Source organism: Cucurbita pepo, chromosome 2 (genome assembly GCF_057944985.1).
Source record: "Cucurbita pepo subsp. pepo isolate OVF chromosome 2, ASM5794498v1, whole genome shotgun sequence".
Lineage (NCBI taxonomy): Eukaryota > Viridiplantae > Streptophyta > Magnoliopsida > Cucurbitales > Cucurbitaceae > Cucurbita > Cucurbita pepo.
In genome coordinates this window covers 13,799,420-13,819,067 of record NC_141799.1, presented here as the reverse complement: position 1 = coordinate 13,819,067, position 19,648 = coordinate 13,799,420, and the positions used below count along the sequence as shown (strand labels likewise).

Below are 19,648 nucleotides of genomic sequence, written 5' to 3'. Positions count from 1 at the left end.
AAAATAATGGAGGAGAGAGAAGCAACCGACCAAAACGAAAGAAAGAGAGAAAGAGAGCAAAGCATGGCAATTTGCAGGTGACAGGAAAGAAGGCAGCAAGGACAACATGGACATTGTGTTGGATTCAAGTATGAACACAAAGTTGGTAGTTGGGATAACATCCAAATGCATTTAAAGTGGAATAGTGACAGTCTAATGTGATTGATGAAGTGTATGTTAGAAGGACAAATTAAGGATTAGCCGAAGAATTGAAATAAAAAATAAAGTTTGAATTTGATAGCGTTTAAATCTATGCACTTTCAAACACAGAGATCGTAAAATCTTTGAAGTTTGAATTTGATAGCGTTTAATTCTATGCGCTTTCAAACTCCAAGAATGTAAGAACCACCAGAAGATTCAAGAAAGAATCTCAAATGCAAGCAATATTGAAGAATGGTAATGATGGATAACCTAAGATATGTCATCTACAGCATTGATTCTTTGGATATCATTTTAAAACTCAATATCTATCCTACAACATACGACGCTTATCCTCATACTCATCAAGTAAATGGGATAGAAAGAGCATACCGTATTAGGCTCTCTGGTTTGTTCTTCCTCGTCCTTTTTGAAACAAGATTCCAGACTTTTTTCCCCACTTTTTCTCGTTTCATCCCTTAACAATGAGACCATTGAGATTCTTGAAAACAAGAGGGAGAAACTTATGCTATGGAACAAAATATTTACAACTCATACGAATTTGATTCTTGAAAAATAGCACCAAATGCCATCTTCTTTTACCTATATATATATATATAGAATCACACAAAATGACCATTTTGCTCCATTTGATTCGAACAGCTAACTCGAAACGACAAATAACATTTCTTATTCACAAGCACAAACCAGCACAATTAGATCCCATATAAAAATAGAATTCATTCTTCATACAACACATAATATTCAACAACTCCACACAAGTGGTTCTCAACAACAATCTACTAGTTTTCAACTGAAGCACAAGCTTAAATTTGATCATTTGATCTTTTGATCATCTATTTTTTCAAATTAAAACTTAGAAATGAATACTTACAGTAAGAATGTGAGAGGCTAAACTTTCCAGCAACCAATGTTGACAGTACCTGTTTCTTTTATAGCAACAACTCAATCTGTATCTTTCAATTCCATGCATACTGCACATCACTTCAACTAAAACTTAAACAACTGCACTGCCCCGGCTAATGATTTTTTTTTGTTTATTTATGTCTAGTTACCCATTTTCTATCCAATATTTGTTTTTAATTCTTTGTCTTACTTTTCTTTTCTTTTCAAATTTCAAGTAAATGAGAAAAAGATTATAATATTACATAGTGAAGATAAAACATGATTGGAAAAGGGAGAGCATAAAAGAAAAAGATCGTTCATCCGGCCTGCCTAAAAACTATGGTTCTTGATTCATAAAACGGTGGTTGGTCAACAATAATATGTCAAATCTTACCAGTTTCTTGCATCCTGTTACGAAGTCTCCAAAATGATCATATGAAAAATTGATGTATCCCACAACCTTAGTCTATATGTCAAAAAAAGATTGCAAGGAAACTACTCCACTAACAGCTACATATAAAATTCCAGTAATCAGTACAACCATACCTCTCAAAAGTACAGTCAACATAACCTTGTGGTGGTCATTATAAAATCATTAGAGAAGATACAGCCAACTGCACTCAAAATATAGGAAGAAACACAGGACATAAACCTGTACCTTCACTTCCATTGGACCCATTCGTAAGATCTGTTTAGTACTAGTACCGGTCACGTCGCCTGCACAAAGAGTGAAAAAGAACAAACGGTCATAACTAAAAAGAAGAATCACTCATTATATCCATGTGGTATTTGATTTTTTGTTAATAAGAAACGTGGTATTTGAAATTTAACAGTACTTGTGACGATCATAGTCCCTTGAACGTTCACGGTCTGTTGATCGTGAGCGTGAATGGCGACGACTTCTAGAATCATAAGAGCGATCTGGGTCCCTGTTGCGGTCTCGGTCATAACGATCCCGATCATTATATCTATCACGATCCCTGCTCCTACGATCATTATCTCTTCCACGGTCACGACTATCAGCACGGTCACGGTCACGGTCACGATCCCTACTTGGTTCTCTATCAGGTTCTCTACTTCGCTCCTTCGATCTGAAAGAAAGCATTCAGATATTGAAAAACATATTACTGTAAAAAATAATAATAATAATTTAGGAATAAGAACAACATTTACCGTTGATCATCATGTCGATCAATCTTGCGGCTTTTGTTTCTTTCTTCCTAGCAAAGAAGTGACAAGAATACAATTGAAACAACACATCATGGTAATCCAATGGAGGAAAATCACATAATGTCAGCGGCATAAGGATCCTTATCATAAGTAAGGAACGCTGTTAATCTCAAGTTGTAAACCTCAGTTCATAAACACAACATCTCACATACACAAGCATGATGTAAACAAAACGTAACCTTGAACTATACGTTGTTAGAATCACATTCTCAGAGCATTTCATGACTTGAACCCTTTGAGGAAAAGGAACAAAAATTTTTAGAGATCGAGATACCTTGGATTGAAATGTGGTCCTTTGTTGAGTATCACACCACTCATTGAGCATTAGTGTGTGCAAAGCTTTTAGTAAATATCTTTGAGGTCTCATTTTGTCTTTGAAATCTCTTGTTATACACATTTTGGAGGTTGATCTTTTTTATTCCCTTTATATTCTTTCATTTATTCTTACAGAAAGTTTGGTTTCTCTTTCTAAAATTTTAAAATAATGATAATAATAATAATCAATACAAATCCATTAGTGGCCAACTGAAAAATGCATAAACCACTCCTAAACTAATTAAGACATCAAACCATAGAGGTGCGTTACAATTAATTCCAAAAATTTCAATTTCAAGAACATTTAAAAATTATAAAATTATTTCATATTCAATAATTGAAATTTTAAGGGTGTAATTGCCACAACAATTTCAGGGATGATGTGTGCAATTTTCCCAATTGAATATCAAAAGATAATTCCACCGAGAGTAATCAAGATCTACGCATACAAACAAAACCTAATTCACAGTTCATACAAGGTTTTATAATGAACCAAACTTCACATCTCACAAACTGTCAATTAAAAGATTCAAATAGAAGATGCAAATGCTAGCACCAACCAGAAAAAGAATGATAAAACGAAATGACCAGATCGAAACATTTCTCTATTCACTCTTAAACATAGCTGATCAAAGTACTTGAGAAAGAGGGCAGGCAAGAAGTCATCAACAAAAAAGCATAAACAGAGACACAGGACACAGACATAACACAGACCCAAAAAAACGTCATTTTCTGAGGGGACTATATTTTTCAATTTTCTAATGAAACATATGTATACATTGATTCATTTTCAACATTAGAAAAACTCAAATGATTGTATTGACTATGACTATGCTTAGAGATTGTAGACGTCTTCTAATAGTTTATAACTTTTTTTTTTCCTTTTCTTTTCAAAAATAGATAACATGCATAAGATTAAAATTATCTAACCTGAAGCTCTGCTAGCTTTTCACGGATTTGCATATAGCCAAGATGAAGCTTTCCTCCAAAATGATCTGCCAAACGACGATCACTGAAAGAAAAAGAAATTAAAATGGTCTAATACCAAAACAAAACCTCATGAATTTACATTCATTCTGGAAATTACAAAAACATGCAAGCATGGTTCCCCAAAACATTCTAAGCAACAATAGCATGATCCACAAATATAAACAGAAATAACGCACAGTCTTTAGCTGGAAAAGTTATCCTCGTAAAACTGGGCCCAAGAGCCTGCTGGGGAAAAGGAGGTATAATTGTCGGGTCAAAACTGAGCACTTGGAAACCCCAAATACTAACTTTACAATTTCCTCAAAAAACTTAGATCATTAAAAGAACATGTATAAGTTGTAGAGTCAAATTTTACCTGTCATAAACGCTTAAAAATGCTCCACAAATGTCACACACACGCAGCTTTTGATCCGTCTGGGTAAATACAAAACAAGTGAAATTACTTGATTATTCATATAAGATACAAATAAATTTGTAAGCTTTGAACTTTACAATAAACTCAAGCCATATTATTGCAGCCACCCACTTAACAATTGCCAAGTTCATTTGTTTGATGTCTTTAACCATTTCTTAAACATCACAGCAGAAATCTTCAGACAACTAAATTGCAAAATTCCGTCACCACAGCTAATCCAAGGTTAACATAATTATGTCAATGTTAACATAATTTTTGCTAATCCAAGGTGCACTATTTATGCATCTCAAGAATAAATTACTAAGATAAGTCCCAAACAAGCCATAAATAAATCAATATATATTTGGAAGAAATTTTTTCCTTGGTGATATGAAAAGCCATATCTACATCCACATATTGAGATGGAACAGACCCAAGATGAAAAACATTGATCGTTACCCATGGCATAAATAGCTTTTTTATGTGGATATTCTAATACTGAAGTAGCTTTCAAATGGAAAGGAAATGCATCATGTTTTGCCAAAGAGATGAGTAGGTTTCACGAGAGAAAGAAGACTCACAATTCGCACATCAGCAGCAGTATATTTGGAAGAATCCATCACTGGCTCCTGCCTAGCTGGTAGCTGAACAAAAATGAAAAGTGCTTACGAAAAGTAGAAAACATCGATGTACATAGTCTCTGCTAAAGAATGAGAGACAAACCTTCTTGAGTGCTTCAGCTTCCTCCAATGCTTTTTGAGCCTCGTCAATCATTCCTTGCTCACCTGTAGAAATTAACACCACTAATTAGCAGAAGTGCAAAAAGTAAACGTCCAATCCTCATGCAACTGACAACTATTAGTTCTACACACAATTACATTTCAATTATTATCAATCATTTCATCAAAAAATAAATGATACGATGAACAAAACATTATTCTGACATACTTCACTCAGAAATTCACAATGTAGCCTAGTGTTATGTTGAATAAAACTTACCCAGTTCCTCAGCCTTCTTCAACTTCTCATTTATCATCTCCTGTGTACGAGGATCAGGAGCTACAACAGGCAAAGGAGCCAGAGGCGGTGGGTTTGGCAGAGGTTGAGGTAAAGATGCCCTATCTTTGTTAAAAGCGTCTAAAAGAAGCATCGACTGTTAAAAATTCATTTAAAAGTTAGATAACTCACTTTGCATGTAAACAAAAAAAAAAAACAATTATGACATCTATTGTGGTTAAAATTATAAGCATAGAGATAGAAGGTTCAACTATTTTACATCCAAAAATATTATATGTACCTGTTTGTCAGCTCGTAATGTCCTCAACTCTTCTACAACCTCCAAAACTCGAATTTTAAGATCTGTCTTGCCCTCAAGATCTGCAATATTTGATAGAAAGTTTCAAGTCATATAAAGAAAGACTTCCTTAGCTTCAACTTCTCAATAAAAGTACTAGAAGCGATCAATGAAATTAAAAACAAGTATAGAATCTCTAATACCTAACAAAGCCAACAAATAGAAAGGAAAGGAGAAAAACAGCACAATTTTTTGAACTGAAGTAACATAAACAGACAACATCCTCAAGCTCAATATATATTGTTTGGCATTGGAGTGTTATGTATGTTGAGCAAAAAGGAGTGAAGATCAGCACAGACATTCTATCACCAATTTGGAAGTGGGCACTTCCTGAAACAGTAGTCCTTTCCACCCCGCCATTTCCTCAAGTTATAAGGAACATATACTACTAACACACAGACACTCTATTTCCCAATTAACAGGAGTTTAAAACAGGAGGCCTGACATTACCACCAAGGCCAAAGGAAACCTGGTCTTCTTTTAGTTGCTTTTTTATGCATAGATGTTCCAAATGAGCACTGATGGCTGAGTGAGACTTATTTGTGGTGGTGGTCAACGTCCCATAGTGGGGACTGGATAATTGTTCGATGGAACAAAAAAATTGGTCAAAATTCATTGTTGATAGCTTCCACTTCAACATCACTTCCTTAGGAAGCACAAGGTAGTCCTCAAACCTTGATGATCCCTAGCTATCTTCCTACTCCTAGGTACTACTAGACTAGAAAAAGGTAAACTAAATCTCGGATTGCAATGGATCCAATTTCTCATCCATCAGTTCACTCTATGTATCTGTTTAACAAGGTTTCCGGCTATGGCTAAAACAGCCTCATATACTCAATAAAAAGTGGCTGACTAGTATAATTCCATAAAAAAATTAAATTAAATTATAAAAAAAAAAACAAATCCTAACGTGCTAAAGTAGTGTCTTATTGTGCCAACAAAATTAAAAAGTAATAGACAATCAGTTTTTAGGATGTTTTTCACATGCTCAAGTTCCAGCATGTCCATGCTGTGGACATGTCAAATATGGACAGTTTGCTACAAACAAAATGTTTGTGTTTATAAGCATTACCTACTAGATCTATAACCTCTAGATGTAAGGTAACAAAGCAATCAAAACAGCATTGACCCACTTTTTAGATTATCAAAAAAATCAATTGGTCAAATTTTTTATAAAAAAATTACATCAGAAAAGATAGGATTCATTGCTTCCAGAAGAGATACAAATAAATACGAACCCAAAACTCAAACACATGCACCCCACCACTCAAGGTTTCGTACATGCACTTCCAATTGAAAAATAAAACATTATCCACCACTCGTAATAGGGAGACAGAATTGTGAATGATTGGGGATCGTTAACATTTTGACACAATTCTGATTATTCCAATATAAAAAGATAAGCAATCAATTATATGGAAAGATATATCTTGAAAATTTGATTCAATAAAGAACTACATAATTCTTCCACCAATTGAAATAAAAATACCATATTGGTCGGCTTCTTTCAACTTCTCTTTAATTTGCTTTGATAACTCAAGAACCTCAGGTATCTGTAATAACAATCAATTAAATAGATAAATAGAATTATATATGCATCACCTCATGTTACTCAAGTTTCTTATTTATTAAAAAAAATTAGATCACCAAGGACAAGTACCTGGGTGACTTCAGAGACAGAAATTGCAATAGCTGCTTTTGCATCTTCCTCCTCAAGTCGCTTCAAGGCTCTAGCAATTTTTCTATCACACTCAATAATGAGACGATCTATAACATCCTCCAAGTCTCTGTCGTAGTTATGAACCCCTTTAGTCTTTGCTTCTTCATATCTAGAAAGAGTTAAAGAACCTCTGGGAAACAAACGAACCACATTTGAAATCTTCCAATTCCACCTAATTGCCTTTATGTAATTAGGAATCCCTTAAACTGATTTAGACTTAGATAGGTAGAAATTTATACAACTTGAGCACGGGTTTTTTATGAGTAACATCTATATGCTGCAGGCAATACATGGCTCAACGAATTTTTTTATTGGGCTGAATGTAGACAAATTGGGAACTAGAGTAGACGGAATGGTACGAGTCCCCTTTATTGTTCACGAAAATTATAAATCTTCACAAAAAATACAGTATAGAGTTGACTGAACGATATGAGTGCCCTTCCAGAAACTCCTAAAAATCGACTACCGCATAATAAAACTTCCATTTTCAAGCCAAATTATCATAGAAAATTAACCAACTCCAAGGCTCTAGCACGATAGTAAGGTACAAGAAAAGAAATACGTCGAAGTACTTCCAGCAATGCTATAAAAAACAAACACCCTGTAACTTAATCAAGGATACTCTTTCCTAAGTTGCAAGGAGTGGATCTTCGGGCATGGACCCATATCCATTTTCTGAAACAGAAAATGAATTTCAATTAAAATATTATACAAATAAGTTAATATTTTAACAACAGCAAAAAAACACAAATCATCGTAGCAAAAATCAATTTCCCACTGCAACAAAACAAATTATCCTCGGCATTTTTCCTCTCCACTTTTCCATTTCAAGACGGCTGATCACCCTGATTTTTCCTAACAACTAAACCAACAAAAACCCGAGAACCAACCAATAACAGCATAAAAAATACGAGTCGCCAGTATTCTGACTAACAAAAGAAATCGAAGAACCAAGAAACAAAAACTCAGTAGGAAATAGATGAAAACATGAATTGATCTAACCGTGAGTTGGAAGAGTTCATGAGGACAAAGCCCAACTAAGAACATGCGGCACACATCGCGGTCGTAGTACTTGCGGCTAACTTCCTGCACATCGCCATTTCGATTGGCGCCCATTAGCTGGTCGAGTTGCCTTCTAAAAGCATCCATGGCTGTCTCTGCGTAGCTCTCTCTAGGAAAACCTTCTCCCCAAAGGGTGTCTCTGCTCAAGGAGCGAGGCTATCGGAAGCAAATACAGAATTAGGGTTTGATTTGATTTAGAGTTTTCGGGTCAAATCTTTTCCGGGTGTCAGGGTGGATTTCCACATTCTTTTTGCTGCCCGAAGCCTGAAGCATCAGAAGGCCCGCCAGAATGTCGGGTCGATCTAAACCCGACTTTTGAGTCCTGCCCGGGGTACTTTGGTAATTCAAAAAAATTACAATTTCAAGTTTAAAAATTACACATTTTTCTTTTGAACTTTAACTTTGTATTGCAATTTTGGACTATAGAGTTTACAATTTAATTTCTAATTCATTTTTAATTTTGATATATTTTAAATTCACGAACTTGTTCCTAACACAAAAAATTAAAATTTTATAGATTTCGAAAGTAAAATTAAATTTTATAAAATTGAAAGTGGATCTAAAACAAAATTAAGGTTTATTGATTTGCTTGATATTATTAAAAGTTTATAAACTAAATAAACACAAATCTGAAAGTAACTTTTACTTTTCGAATGAAAACAATTTATTTTAATCTATGTATGTAATTTAGGACATGAAATTCGGCATATTTGAAAATGATTTTACACGTTCAATTTATACAAGGGCTTTTATCATAATTATATTCCTCAAGACTTCAATTACAAGTTCTCAATTAAATAAGTAGAGGTCTCAACGGACCTTATTTCTCTAATTTTGTATCTAGTAGATGCGTGAATTTTTACAAAAAGTCAAATAAGTCCAAGATACGAGGTTGGAAGTCAAATACTATTGAACACTTCTCGACATTTAAGAATCCATAAAAATTCAAGGATAAAATAGGCACAAACTTAAATGTTCGGAGACTAAATATGTAATTTAACGTATAAACTAAAAGGGCGAGGTGATAAATTCGACACGAACAAACCAAGTAAGAGCGTAATGAAAAGAAAGGGTAGAGAGATTTGTAAATTACTTCTTTGAGAACTCATGCTCTTCACTCTTCTTTCTAAATGTACCTGAACAAAAATATTTTAATGAAGGTAAAAACGTTTTAAAAATACTAAATAAAGGAACAACTCACATAATACATGTTTAGGTAAACTAGACAACTACTGTGTAGAAAGTAAGGACCAAACAGCTGAAGCCAAAATGCAGGTGTGATGCATTGCTAAAACACTTTAAGCATAGGTTTTGAATGCAACGATACGTATGGGGAACGAACATCAATCGAACGATTTAATTACTAAAACGACACTGAATCAAAGGCCCTATTCTAAAGGATTTCCATAACAGACCACTCAAAACATATTAACACACCACTAAATCCAAAATCAGTGTTAAAAATTACAGGAAAGCACATTTCTAAATAGGGTGACCAAAATTTCTCCAAAATGACCCACTGGCAACAAAAGGTGCCGAGGATCAGTAGCTCTAAGAATTGTCGATATAAAGAACACAGTTGATAGAAATGCCCTGAATACAAATCTACTTTATAATAATAAACTCAAGTCTGAGCAGGATGGCTACCTATTCAAAATATCAATGCCAGTAATCTTCCATCCAGAATCATGACAAAACACCCTATTACTCCTCATTTTGAGTTTCATCCTTGTAAAGCTTGATCATGTCGTCAATACGAAGAATAGTAATCGCTGCTTCAGTTGCAAACTGGAAGATTTTGGGAGGAAAATGAGTATGAAGAAGGTTGCTAAAGAATAAATATATAGGCAAATTTAAAAGCCATTTACCTGAATTATCTTGACTTTGCTCATGGCTGGTTCAATGACACCAGCTTCCAAGTTATTGCGTATGGTTCCATTGGATAGATCTAGTCCCATGCTGCTCGAAGAATGGAAGCAAAAGCAATAAACATACTAATAAAAACAGGTTGAAGCTAAAACAAACCAGTGTAATCCCAACTCAAACAGAAACCAAAAAGAAAAAGAAAAGAGATGAGTTATAGTTGTCACCACCAAATATTTTGATGACCAATCTATTTAAGTTAAAGAATAAAACAAGACCGCAATGTCCCATTCACACTCATTTAGTGAGTGACACCGCACTATAAATCAAGACAAAATATCTACGGTTCTTGTCAACTATTTTACTAAAGCCTTCACCAACCAACAGACAAAAATCATATGTTAAAAAAACAATAAAAGCCCCGCACCCCCAGTCTCTCTAATCCCTCTCTATGCCTCATCTCAGTAGAATCCCAGCCACCTCAAGAGGAGGGCTATATTGTTGCTTTCAAAATTATTGTATCTCCAAACCAACGTTTTAGAGTTTCGACAAAGCATTCCAATTAACTAAATGAAACCCCCTCTACTTTCTTCTAAATCGCTCCTCTCAAAGAAAACCCCTTGAAATGAAAAATAAAATGGTAAAGAAAAAGGAAAAAGAAACCATTAAGAGACCGCATATTTTAACTATTATGCTGAACCCTATGGACTACGTTTTTAAAAAATTGGTGTCACAATACTGTTATATCTCGTTAATATCCGCGCTTCTTAGGCTTTTTTCAATAATGAAAAAAAGTACGATGCAAATTCGTGGTGTAAGATAAAAAAAAATGCTTCCTCCCGAAGAAGAAAACTTAGCAGGACAGATGAGCATATTACTGCCATAATTAAAATACCTAGATAGATGCTTCTTATCTGCCTTGGTTTGTGCTGTGTGGTGATAAGCCCGTAGTTTGGCAACTAACTCAGTAGCGTCCTTAGCAGCATTGACAGCAAGTACCTACAAAACGAACATGCAAGTGACAATCATGACACAAAAACATTTCCGAAATTTGCTTCATTATCACATACCTTCGGGATAATTAATAAAGATTCTGCAAACTCAGCAATTGCCAACTGCTCGCGGGAGCCTAGAGTTGTTGCAAGATATTCCAAATACACAGACAATGCAGATTCAACTGCACCACCACCTGCTACCACCTGTATGATCAACACAATCAACGACATAAATAGGTAATTGGGCAGCTGAATAACGAACAAATATAAGTTTCTAATTCTTTCAGCAAAGCTATATCATCCAATTATCTGTTTAATTTAAAACAGTCAAAAACAAGGAATTGGTTGGTAGTAATTGAACCAAAAACAGCATAAAAGAGAGGTATTTTGAACTAAGGTGATTAAGGTCCCGTTTGGAAATTTAACTTCGGAGAAGCTTTAGGGAGAGGGAAAGTAGGGATATTATTTGTTTTTTCTCTTAGGAGTACGTTATATAGGGCTTTCTTTTACTCGTTCTCCTCAGTTGACGTTCCATTGGAAAGTTCTTTGATCTCCATTGGCTTTTGAGGTTCTTTAATTATTTTTTGTTCCATTAATCGAATATAAGCAGTTAATGAACATCCACCATGCCGTCAATTGAGAGAATAAGATTACACAGGCTACTGAACTCAAAAGAAATCAAGCATTACCGTATTGGACTCAAGGGTCCTTTTGACAATAGATAATGCATCATGCAAAGCTCTCTCCATCTCGTCGAGCATATAGTCATTCGCGCCTCTAAGGATCAAGGAGACCTAAAGAATAATATTTTTTGAAATCATATTATTTCTCAGAAAAAGAGAAAAATAATGCACAATGTAAATAATAATTAAATTACTTCCCATTGTTCAGCAATCACACAAAATCTTATCTATTTTCAAACCCATTTTCAAGTAAATTATTAACCGCAGGTAATAATTTGAACAATGTATCTTGGTTAGAAATCCAACCAAACAGTCTACACCATTACTTAAAGAATTAGTAATTTGATAAGATTAGGTTTGACAAGTAGCTTCCAAACAGCTTGAGCTTGGACAAAGTCACTTACCGCACTAGTAGTTTTAGCACCCTTTATTAAAACGACATCATCATCAGAAATTCTTTCCTCTACGACCTCATCAGCATATCCAAGAAGTGATGGCTCAAACGTTTCCTCACCCTCCATGTCAGCAAATGTTGAAACCTACAGACCCATGAACAGGAAGGATAGCAATTAATAACAAATACTAACAATAATTGATTTCTGGCTCAGTAAAAGCTATTGGCATAAGATATTAGACATTGTATAACAAAGTGGCGTAGAAAGTCCTAAACATGATCGGTAGCTTAGATAAAAAGAGGATCGGAAGCTTTATTTCACTGAAAAAAGCTCACATAGGCACCACACAAATAATTGAATGCCCTCCTCTCCCTAACACTACCCTCTGCTAAACGAGACAACCATAGGTCCTAGGAGTGTAAAAAGCTAAACCAAAACAAGTAGATTCCATCTGGTTAACTATATTGATTCAGTTAGCAATTCAACATAACAGATGTTGAACCAAATTGAACAAAATTCATCAAGTACATTATTTTCAGTTATGTGTACATTGTAGCATTAGTTTAAAAAAAATATTATATACTTATTTATTATATAATATATCATTTTGTTTAAATGAAAAAAGTAAAGTGTAGCAGCCAGCAACAGCAAACTCGTTATCTAAAATAATGTGAAACATAATCCTACCTTCTTATTATTTATTCACAAAATCCAAGCCACTAACTACAGACTCGATGATAATGTTCATCAGTATGCCTCTTCACGTGGACAAAACCACAACGAATTTTCTTCTCACCAATTTCATCAACAGAAATTATCAACCTTGAGTGGTTTTGACTTTGCCTCTTTGTTGAAGGTCAATAGACCTCTCCACCCCTCTAAAGTTTCTACTACTTCTCTCCATCCACTCCTCCCAAGATAGCGAACCCACAGTTCAAAAGCTTAATATAAACTTCCCCGAAACACTAAGGAAAGTGCAATACACAAAAAAAGTGTTCTAAGCATGCGAAGAGAATTATGAAAATACTTGAGTTTTTATACATAATATAATGGAACGAAAACGAAAAACCAAAGCCTTCTATTTAGCAATCTGCTATGAGCACAAGCAATAATAACCGTGCGGTCCAATATTTGAGACCATCTACAATGAAACAAACTGGCAGATTAAATGAAATGGACATTTGATACATAAGAAAGGGTATTTGCATACCATGGTTGCTCCAGTAGCCTTGGCAACATGGCGCATGTCCTCCTTTTTTACTCGCCTAACAGCAATAGCACCCGCCTCCACAAAATACTGTCATAGAAATAAAAATGTACTTGGAAAAAAGTTAAAAATTATACCAACAAATTACTAAAAAAATTTATACATCAATGGCAATACAAATACAACAGAACAACATAAACCTCATAAAATCAGAAAATCCATTTACAGGAAAACATTCCATTTCACCAACTCAAATAATGTAATGACAGAAGAATTCAAAAACATAATGTTTAAATGGGGTACTAACTTATTTTCAAAAAATTATCCAAAATGTTTTTCTAACATTGTTTAATGTTCTCCAAGAATCAATTAGAATCAACACAAGTACAAACAAGAGAATCATATCCACTCAGGCCCACATAAACAGACACAATAGGAAAAAGTTCTACATTAGATATCCAGGAATGCATTACATTATCTTGAATGAGTGCACAACATTTAAACACAAACCAGCTAACATAATAGACATCAGAAAATAATCCCAGACAAATAGTAGACACTAATTAGTAGGGTACAGCTGAAAGCAGTCATATCATAAATGACAACAAAAACTAAAGAAGCTTGCCTTCAGTGCCATGTCATCAATCCCTTTCGTGGTGAGAATAACATTTGCCCCAGCTTTCAGAAGCTTTTCAATGCGTTCTTTCATCATATCAGACTCCCTGTGAACAAGATGCGCCATAATTGCCAAACAAAAAGGTTAAAACAGTACAAGAATTGTAGATTTTGATTAATAAAAAAGGCTACTTAGAAGATTTCGAAAAGATAGGCATATACTGTAGCGTGTGAAAATTCCAAATAGAAATGGCAGTGAAGAGATCTTTAGGAACAAAAAAACCATAATTTGACTCAATAGAACTTCTGGGTGCATCATGCTTAAAAGCAATTTGAGTGCTATCAAATACCTCTGACGAATTTTCTCAAGTTCCCTAGGGTCTGAGACAAGAACTTGTACGCCAAGCTGCATTTTTGTCTTTTGGAGATTGAAGTCAAGGCAAGCAATCCTTGCAGGTGCAACTCTAATTGGCATTCCTTGAGCTGCTCGACCACTATTTAGAGCATAACCATTCAACAGGTAGCTATCTTTTGCACTCTTTCCATGAGCTTTCAAAATGTTGATTCCCTGAAACACAAATTAGAAAACAAAAAATACTAAATTCTAGTTCAACAAATACTTATCTTAACTTGCACACTTATCAAGAATCTAGCTTTACACCATGATAGCATGCTCTTAATTTAGATGATTTTTCAATCAATAGCTAATGATCTCTTTTCACAGCTCCATATAGCTTCTGTGATAGTGGAGAAGCCGTGAATGTTAGGAAAGGGGTTGAGAAAGATGGCACCATGTGAGCCTAGTTGCAACAGGGGAGAGAGCATTAAAACTATGTGGAAGAAAATTCTTTTTTTTTCGTTGTTGACAAAAACACTACGGTCATCTCTCACTAAGAAAACAATTCTGATTTCTCTCCAATAACAAGCAACAGAAAAGAATCAAAGAATTGCCCTTCTTGAACACAAAACCACAAAAGCATATTTTCTTGAGCTCTAAAGACCATAAGGAAATCAAAGGGACAAAAAGCCCCAATAGTTTCCAGCACAAAGTAATAGACAAGGAAGACGTGGAACCCAAAAAACCTTGAAATAAACTAAATCCCAAAATTCATTGTGCTCTTTCCTAAAGTTCAAAAAAAAAAAAAAAACAAATTTTTCACGCAAGAAATTTTTCAAAGGATAGCAAAAAAACTAGAATAAATCCAAGTTTAAATGGTCTTCCTCTAAAGTAGCCAAAAGTAGGTAAAGACGTAATTAATAAACATCTGACTGTAGCACATACCATCGATTCTAAATCTTCGTTATCTAACTTAAACTAAAAAACAATTTTAAAAGGAAAAGAACAATATTTCATCCAAAACCCTGATTGGGAAACTAAACCAAAAAGTCACAAACCTTAATGGGGTATTTAACTTCTCCCCTTGCGTTGGTCATCTTGACTGCTTGCACAGCATCTACAACCTAGAGACACAGATACATGCAAGACTTAAGCAACCAAATAAAGAACACTTGGTAAAGAAACTTTATATGAAAGTTGGTAAGGCAACCACAGGCAACATTATTTTACATAAAAGATATCAAGATAAACACATAAATTGAAAAACATGATACTAAACCTTCAAATAAAGTCCTCAAACTTAGTAACATACAGGAGCCAATAACTTACCATGTTTGCAAAGAAGTCACTATCACCCGTAATCAACTTGGAAGACATGCTTGTTTTAGCACAGTTTATAAGTGAGTCTTTTCCCAACTTTTCAACCTGAACATCCACATTAATAGATGTCAGAAACTGTCTTTGTTTGGATAAGAAACCAAACTTTTCACTAACCTCTGTTAGTATAAAATACGGAAGAATGATATACAAAAAGGCTTCAAGCCCACTCCACAACCAAGGGAGCTTTAAAAATTACTTGATCAAATTGATGTAAATTGGAAGGGGAGGAATCATTAAAATAAAAGGCAGGAGAATACAGAAATTGAACTAAACAAAGTAGCTCACCAACTCAGCCCAATTACTTTTAGGAGAAAAAAAACACTAGACTTTTGAAAAATTGAAAACAAAAAATAAAAAAGTTATTCCAATTATTAATGACGACATTAAGGACCTTATAAAGCCTATTCATTAAAAAAAATAATAATAACACGAAGTTAAACATAACTTTTTTGGTGGTAAAAGTGCTTGATTACGCATTCTTTGATTGGTGGAGTTTTTGTATTTAAACTGGGATTGTGTCCCACTAGGAAAAAGGCTATTGGAAAACACTGCACCCAAGTCCTTCCATATCAGAAACGGAATGCATATGGTTTTACATAATCTATTTATAAATATAATATCTTCAACAACTATGCAAAGCTAGTTTACGAGAAATGCCTCACCTTTACAGCCAACTTTTCCTCGACATACTTGCATGCTTCCCTCATGGCAAGCTACCAACATCAAAAAATATTGAAGCATAATATTAAAATCAAAACTTCAAAAAAGAACAACAAAAAAACAATAGAAAAGGAGTGGTACAGACATCTTAAGCAAAAGAAAAACAGAACAAAACTTCACTATAATGGAATAATAGAAAGAAGAGTTGCTTACTCTGTACCCACTAATTATAGAAGTTGGATGAATTTTGTTTCTCACCAAATCATTAGCTCTCTGAAAAGATACAAGGGGAAAATGAAGTTCTAGGTGTCCATGATAATAAATGATAATTTCTTAATTTTGAGTACATTAAGCACTCTTACCTTGAGCAACTCAGCTGCTACTATGACCACTGAAGTTGTGCCATCACCAACTTCTCGATCTTGAAGTTCAGCCAACTCCACTAGCACCTAAAATGCATAAAATAAAAATTTGCCACAAAAGAGACAGAAATAAGAATTGTAAGACATTAAACATATGTATGAAAACAACAAGGCTATATGCCTACCTTCGCAGCAGGATGCTCTACTTCTAACATCTTGAGAATAGTTGCACCATCATTAGTGATTGTAACATCACCAATGTCATCCACAAGCATCTGGTACATATTTTTAATTATAAATAAATAGTGTAAATTAAATCCTCCAAGCCCATAATTAGACACGACAAGGAGGTTTCCAAACGAGAAAAGAGAACATTAGAAATTATTTTTCTTATTTTAATTCAACAACATGTGGGGTGAGGGTTTTGAATTTTTGACCTCTTGGTCAAGGGTATATGCATTAACCAGTCGAGATAATAGTTTCAATCTCATGTCTTAAACAATCGAGCTATGCTAAGATAGCCAGCAAAAACCACAGTTTCAGTCTCTTTATTTACACAAAACATAATCATCATTAACTTGAAATTTTACATTCCTTCTCTACGTTGGAAGCTCCTAAACTTGCAGACAATTAGAAATTTTACATTCCTTCTCTATGCTAAGAGTACAATACATACGCTGTACAATAAAAATTCATCAAGACTTAGAAGAATGAATACAAAACACAAACTCGTTGCATTTTGACTCAAAAATGCTTCAACAAAAAGTAGTGTCATCAGGAGAACCTATATCAAAATAGTATAAGAAATTGGAAAGTGAGGCAATACCTTATCGAGGCCAACAGGTCCAAGCGAGGATTTCACAATGTTGGCAACTGCTTGACATGCTACAACTGAACCCACCAAACAACTCAAATGAGTAATTCACGTTGTCTCTCACTCGTTTAAAATATAAATAAAAGAACCCACAAATGTTATAAAAAAGAAGGATCTATCTTGCTAAAAAAACATGACAATAAGAGAAATGGAGGTGAAAAGTTGCAAGATTTACCATTTTGGGTGCGAACATCCTGACCAGATTGTCTCTCGCCCAATATATCAAGGGTTTGTGAAGCAATTGCCATCTTTTAGAGTCCTCTTAAGGTTGAAATGAAGTAAACGCTCGATAACACTAGAGTCTATTAAGAAAAAAAGATTGGAAAAAATGCTATCAACGCTTCTTATGATTCAAAAAACGTAGAGAAGTTTAAGAATGCTCCATAACATTCATGATGAACACGTAGATCTAACCGCTTTAGAAATTATTAACATGGACTAGTAGAACATTGTATTTTCAGCGTTAGCCATCATATTCGTATTTTCTAATGGCGTTGTATTTTCTAAGGGCATAAGAAGGTGGCATTCAGCAATCATTGATGAACATGAACCCACCACTTCCATATATATCAAATAAATCAAAACAGCATTCAACAAATATGAGAATCATTAACATTGAGACAACGAAGAGTAATAAAATATTTCCAATTCACTTTCAAAAAAAAAAAAAAAAAAAAAAAATTAGAAGGAAAAGAACTAAACAAGCAACCCTCTACTCTAAATTTTATTTCAGGAGAATATTGATGGATCTGAACACAACCGAAATCTTTCAATAGATTTGTAGACACCCAATATGCAAAAAAAAAAAAAAAATTACAGAGACAGAGCAAAGTAAAACAAATAGAGCTAAGCGAGCTCGAAAACTAAAACCATGAAACGTCTGAGAGAGAGTATAAAAGACTTCACGAAGAATAAAGAGTTCTCAACTGCGCAATGCACTGAAAATGAAAAGTAAATGCTTGATGTGTTCCACAAAGAAACGGGGATACGAGAGAACACTCAAACAGCGAAGGTCCACTGGGTTAAAACATGAAATGAGGCGGAACCAAAGTACAAAATAGAAAAGGGGTTCCGTTTTCAGGAGTAAATCAGAGATTCAAGCGACATTACCGAACCGTGAGTGAGAGAGAGAGACAGCCAACAAACCTTGAAAGCGATAGCAGGCGAGGGACGATCCAGTGAGAAAGATGAGCGATTCCGAGGCGTGACGTTGATGAATCTGCTGCAGGAGATCAATGGATGAGAGAAATGGATGGGAGAAATCAGGGCGGCTTGACGGCTGAGAGTCTGAGAGGTTGCAGAGATTCGAGGTGAAACGGCGGGAAGGGTTCAGACCAGTGAGGGTTAGCACAAGCGATCTCGTTGTAGGGTTTTGAGGTGCGAGTTTCTTCCAACTTCTTCGTTTTAATTTATTTTATTTTATTCTATTTTTGCTGTAAAAACAAATTTCACACTTCCTTTGGTTTTTTTACCACTAATATATATTCAAATTCAGTTTACAAAATTTATATATATATATGATGAGAATCCAATGCCCCGAAAATCTAAGGGTTCTTTGCAAGATTCGTCCACGGCAGAGGGTGAGTCAAGGTCTAAGATCAGGCCGAAAGGCGTATTCGATGGACAACCGGTGAATATTCCTGTACTACCCCCTTGTTGGTCCCGAAGGACGGAGTCGTCCACGGCGAAGGGTGAGTCAAGGTCTAAGATCAGGCCGAAAGGCGTAGTCGATAGACAACAAGTGAATACTCCTGTATTACTCCTTGTTGGTCCCGAAGGACGGAGGAGGCTAAGTTAGCCAAAAGATGGTTATCGGTTCAATGACGAAGGTGCCCTGTTTTTTCAAGGTAAGAAGGGGTAGAGAAAATAACTCGAGCAAATGTTCGAGTACTTGTATGTATATATATATATATATATATATATATATATATATATATATTATATGTATGTATAAATTAAATTATATTTTATTTTATTTTTTAATAAATTAGCAACAAATTTAAATGATTTCATACAAATAATAAAATAGGATAAATATATTATAATGCGGCACAATTTCTAAACACAAAATTACTTATCAAATCTTAAAAAATTTATTGTTTTATTAATTAAGGGTATATCCGTCCCTT

General features: G+C 34.6%; 2 protein-coding genes across 3 annotated transcripts; both read right to left on the bottom strand.

Annotated features, from left to right (window-relative positions):
* Nucleotides 1-1,567: 1,567 nt before the first annotated feature.
* On the bottom strand, nucleotides 1,568-8,342 carry LOC111788899 (U1 snRNP-associated protein usp106). The gene is made up of 13 exons (XM_023669468.2): nucleotides 8,089-8,342; nucleotides 7,709-7,761; nucleotides 7,027-7,195; nucleotides 6,856-6,919; nucleotides 5,310-5,389; nucleotides 5,012-5,165; nucleotides 4,736-4,797; nucleotides 4,594-4,656; nucleotides 3,974-4,032; nucleotides 3,559-3,640; nucleotides 2,257-2,303; nucleotides 1,920-2,174; nucleotides 1,568-1,800 (listed from the first exon to the last, which is right to left on the bottom strand). The coding sequence occupies exons 1-13, from the start codon at nucleotides 8,233-8,235 to the stop codon at nucleotides 1,782-1,784; spliced, it is 1,254 nt and encodes a 417-aa protein (XP_023525236.2). The 5' UTR covers nucleotides 8,236-8,342; the 3' UTR covers nucleotides 1,568-1,781.
* A 691-nt stretch (nucleotides 8,343-9,033) lies between these two features.
* Nucleotides 9,034-18,918, bottom strand: TCP-1 (T-complex protein 1 alpha subunit). 2 transcript variants are annotated; one of them, XR_002814206.2, is made up of 19 exons: nucleotides 18,666-18,918; nucleotides 17,695-17,821; nucleotides 17,472-17,536; nucleotides 16,831-16,920; nucleotides 16,646-16,732; nucleotides 16,497-16,556; nucleotides 16,286-16,336; nucleotides 15,573-15,668; nucleotides 15,302-15,367; nucleotides 14,257-14,474; nucleotides 13,917-14,013; nucleotides 13,295-13,381; nucleotides 12,094-12,228; nucleotides 11,696-11,800; nucleotides 11,082-11,210; nucleotides 10,907-11,010; nucleotides 10,017-10,107; nucleotides 9,796-9,936; nucleotides 9,034-9,284 (listed from the first exon to the last, which is right to left on the bottom strand). XR_002814206.2 is itself a non-coding variant. In XM_023669191.2 (18 exons), exons 2-18 carry the CDS (start codon nucleotides 17,765-17,767, stop codon nucleotides 9,853-9,855), a joined length of 1,638 nt encoding a protein of 545 aa, XP_023524959.1. In that variant the 5' UTR covers nucleotides 17,768-17,821; nucleotides 18,666-18,918; the 3' UTR covers nucleotides 9,524-9,852. The 2 variants fall into 2 exon arrangements, 1 of the variants encoding a protein (XP_023524959.1); XM_023669191.2 differs by lacking the exon at nucleotides 9,034-9,284 and having other exon boundaries at nucleotides 9,524-9,936.
* Nucleotides 18,919-19,648: the final 730 nt, after the last annotated feature.

Bases quoted from the DNA above. Each gene is read 5' to 3' on its own strand.
- LOC111788899 (XM_023669468.2), bottom strand. From the start codon at position 8,235: ATGGATGCTTTTAGAAGGCAACTCGACCAGCTAATGGGCGCCAATCGA. The intron at 4,033-4,593 runs GTGAGTCTTCTT...GTATTTACCCAG, and splicing joins CTGCTGCTGATGTGCGAATT to ACGGATCAAAAGCTGCGTGT. The intron at 2,304-3,558 runs GTTAGATAATTT...CTTCTTTGCTAG, and splicing joins AAAAGCTAGCAGAGCTTCAG to GAAGAAAGAAACAAAAGCCG.
- TCP-1 (XM_023669191.2), bottom strand. From the start codon at position 17,767: ATGGCAATTGCTTCACAAACCCTTGATATATTGGGCGAGAGACAATCT. The intron at 16,337-16,496 runs GTAAGCAACTCT...TGATGTTGGTAG, and splicing joins CTATAATTAGTGGGTACAGA to CTTGCCATGAGGGAAGCATG. The intron at 15,368-15,572 runs GTAAGTTATTGG...CTGTGTCTCTAG, and splicing joins GTGACTTCTTTGCAAACATG to GTTGTAGATGCTGTGCAAGC.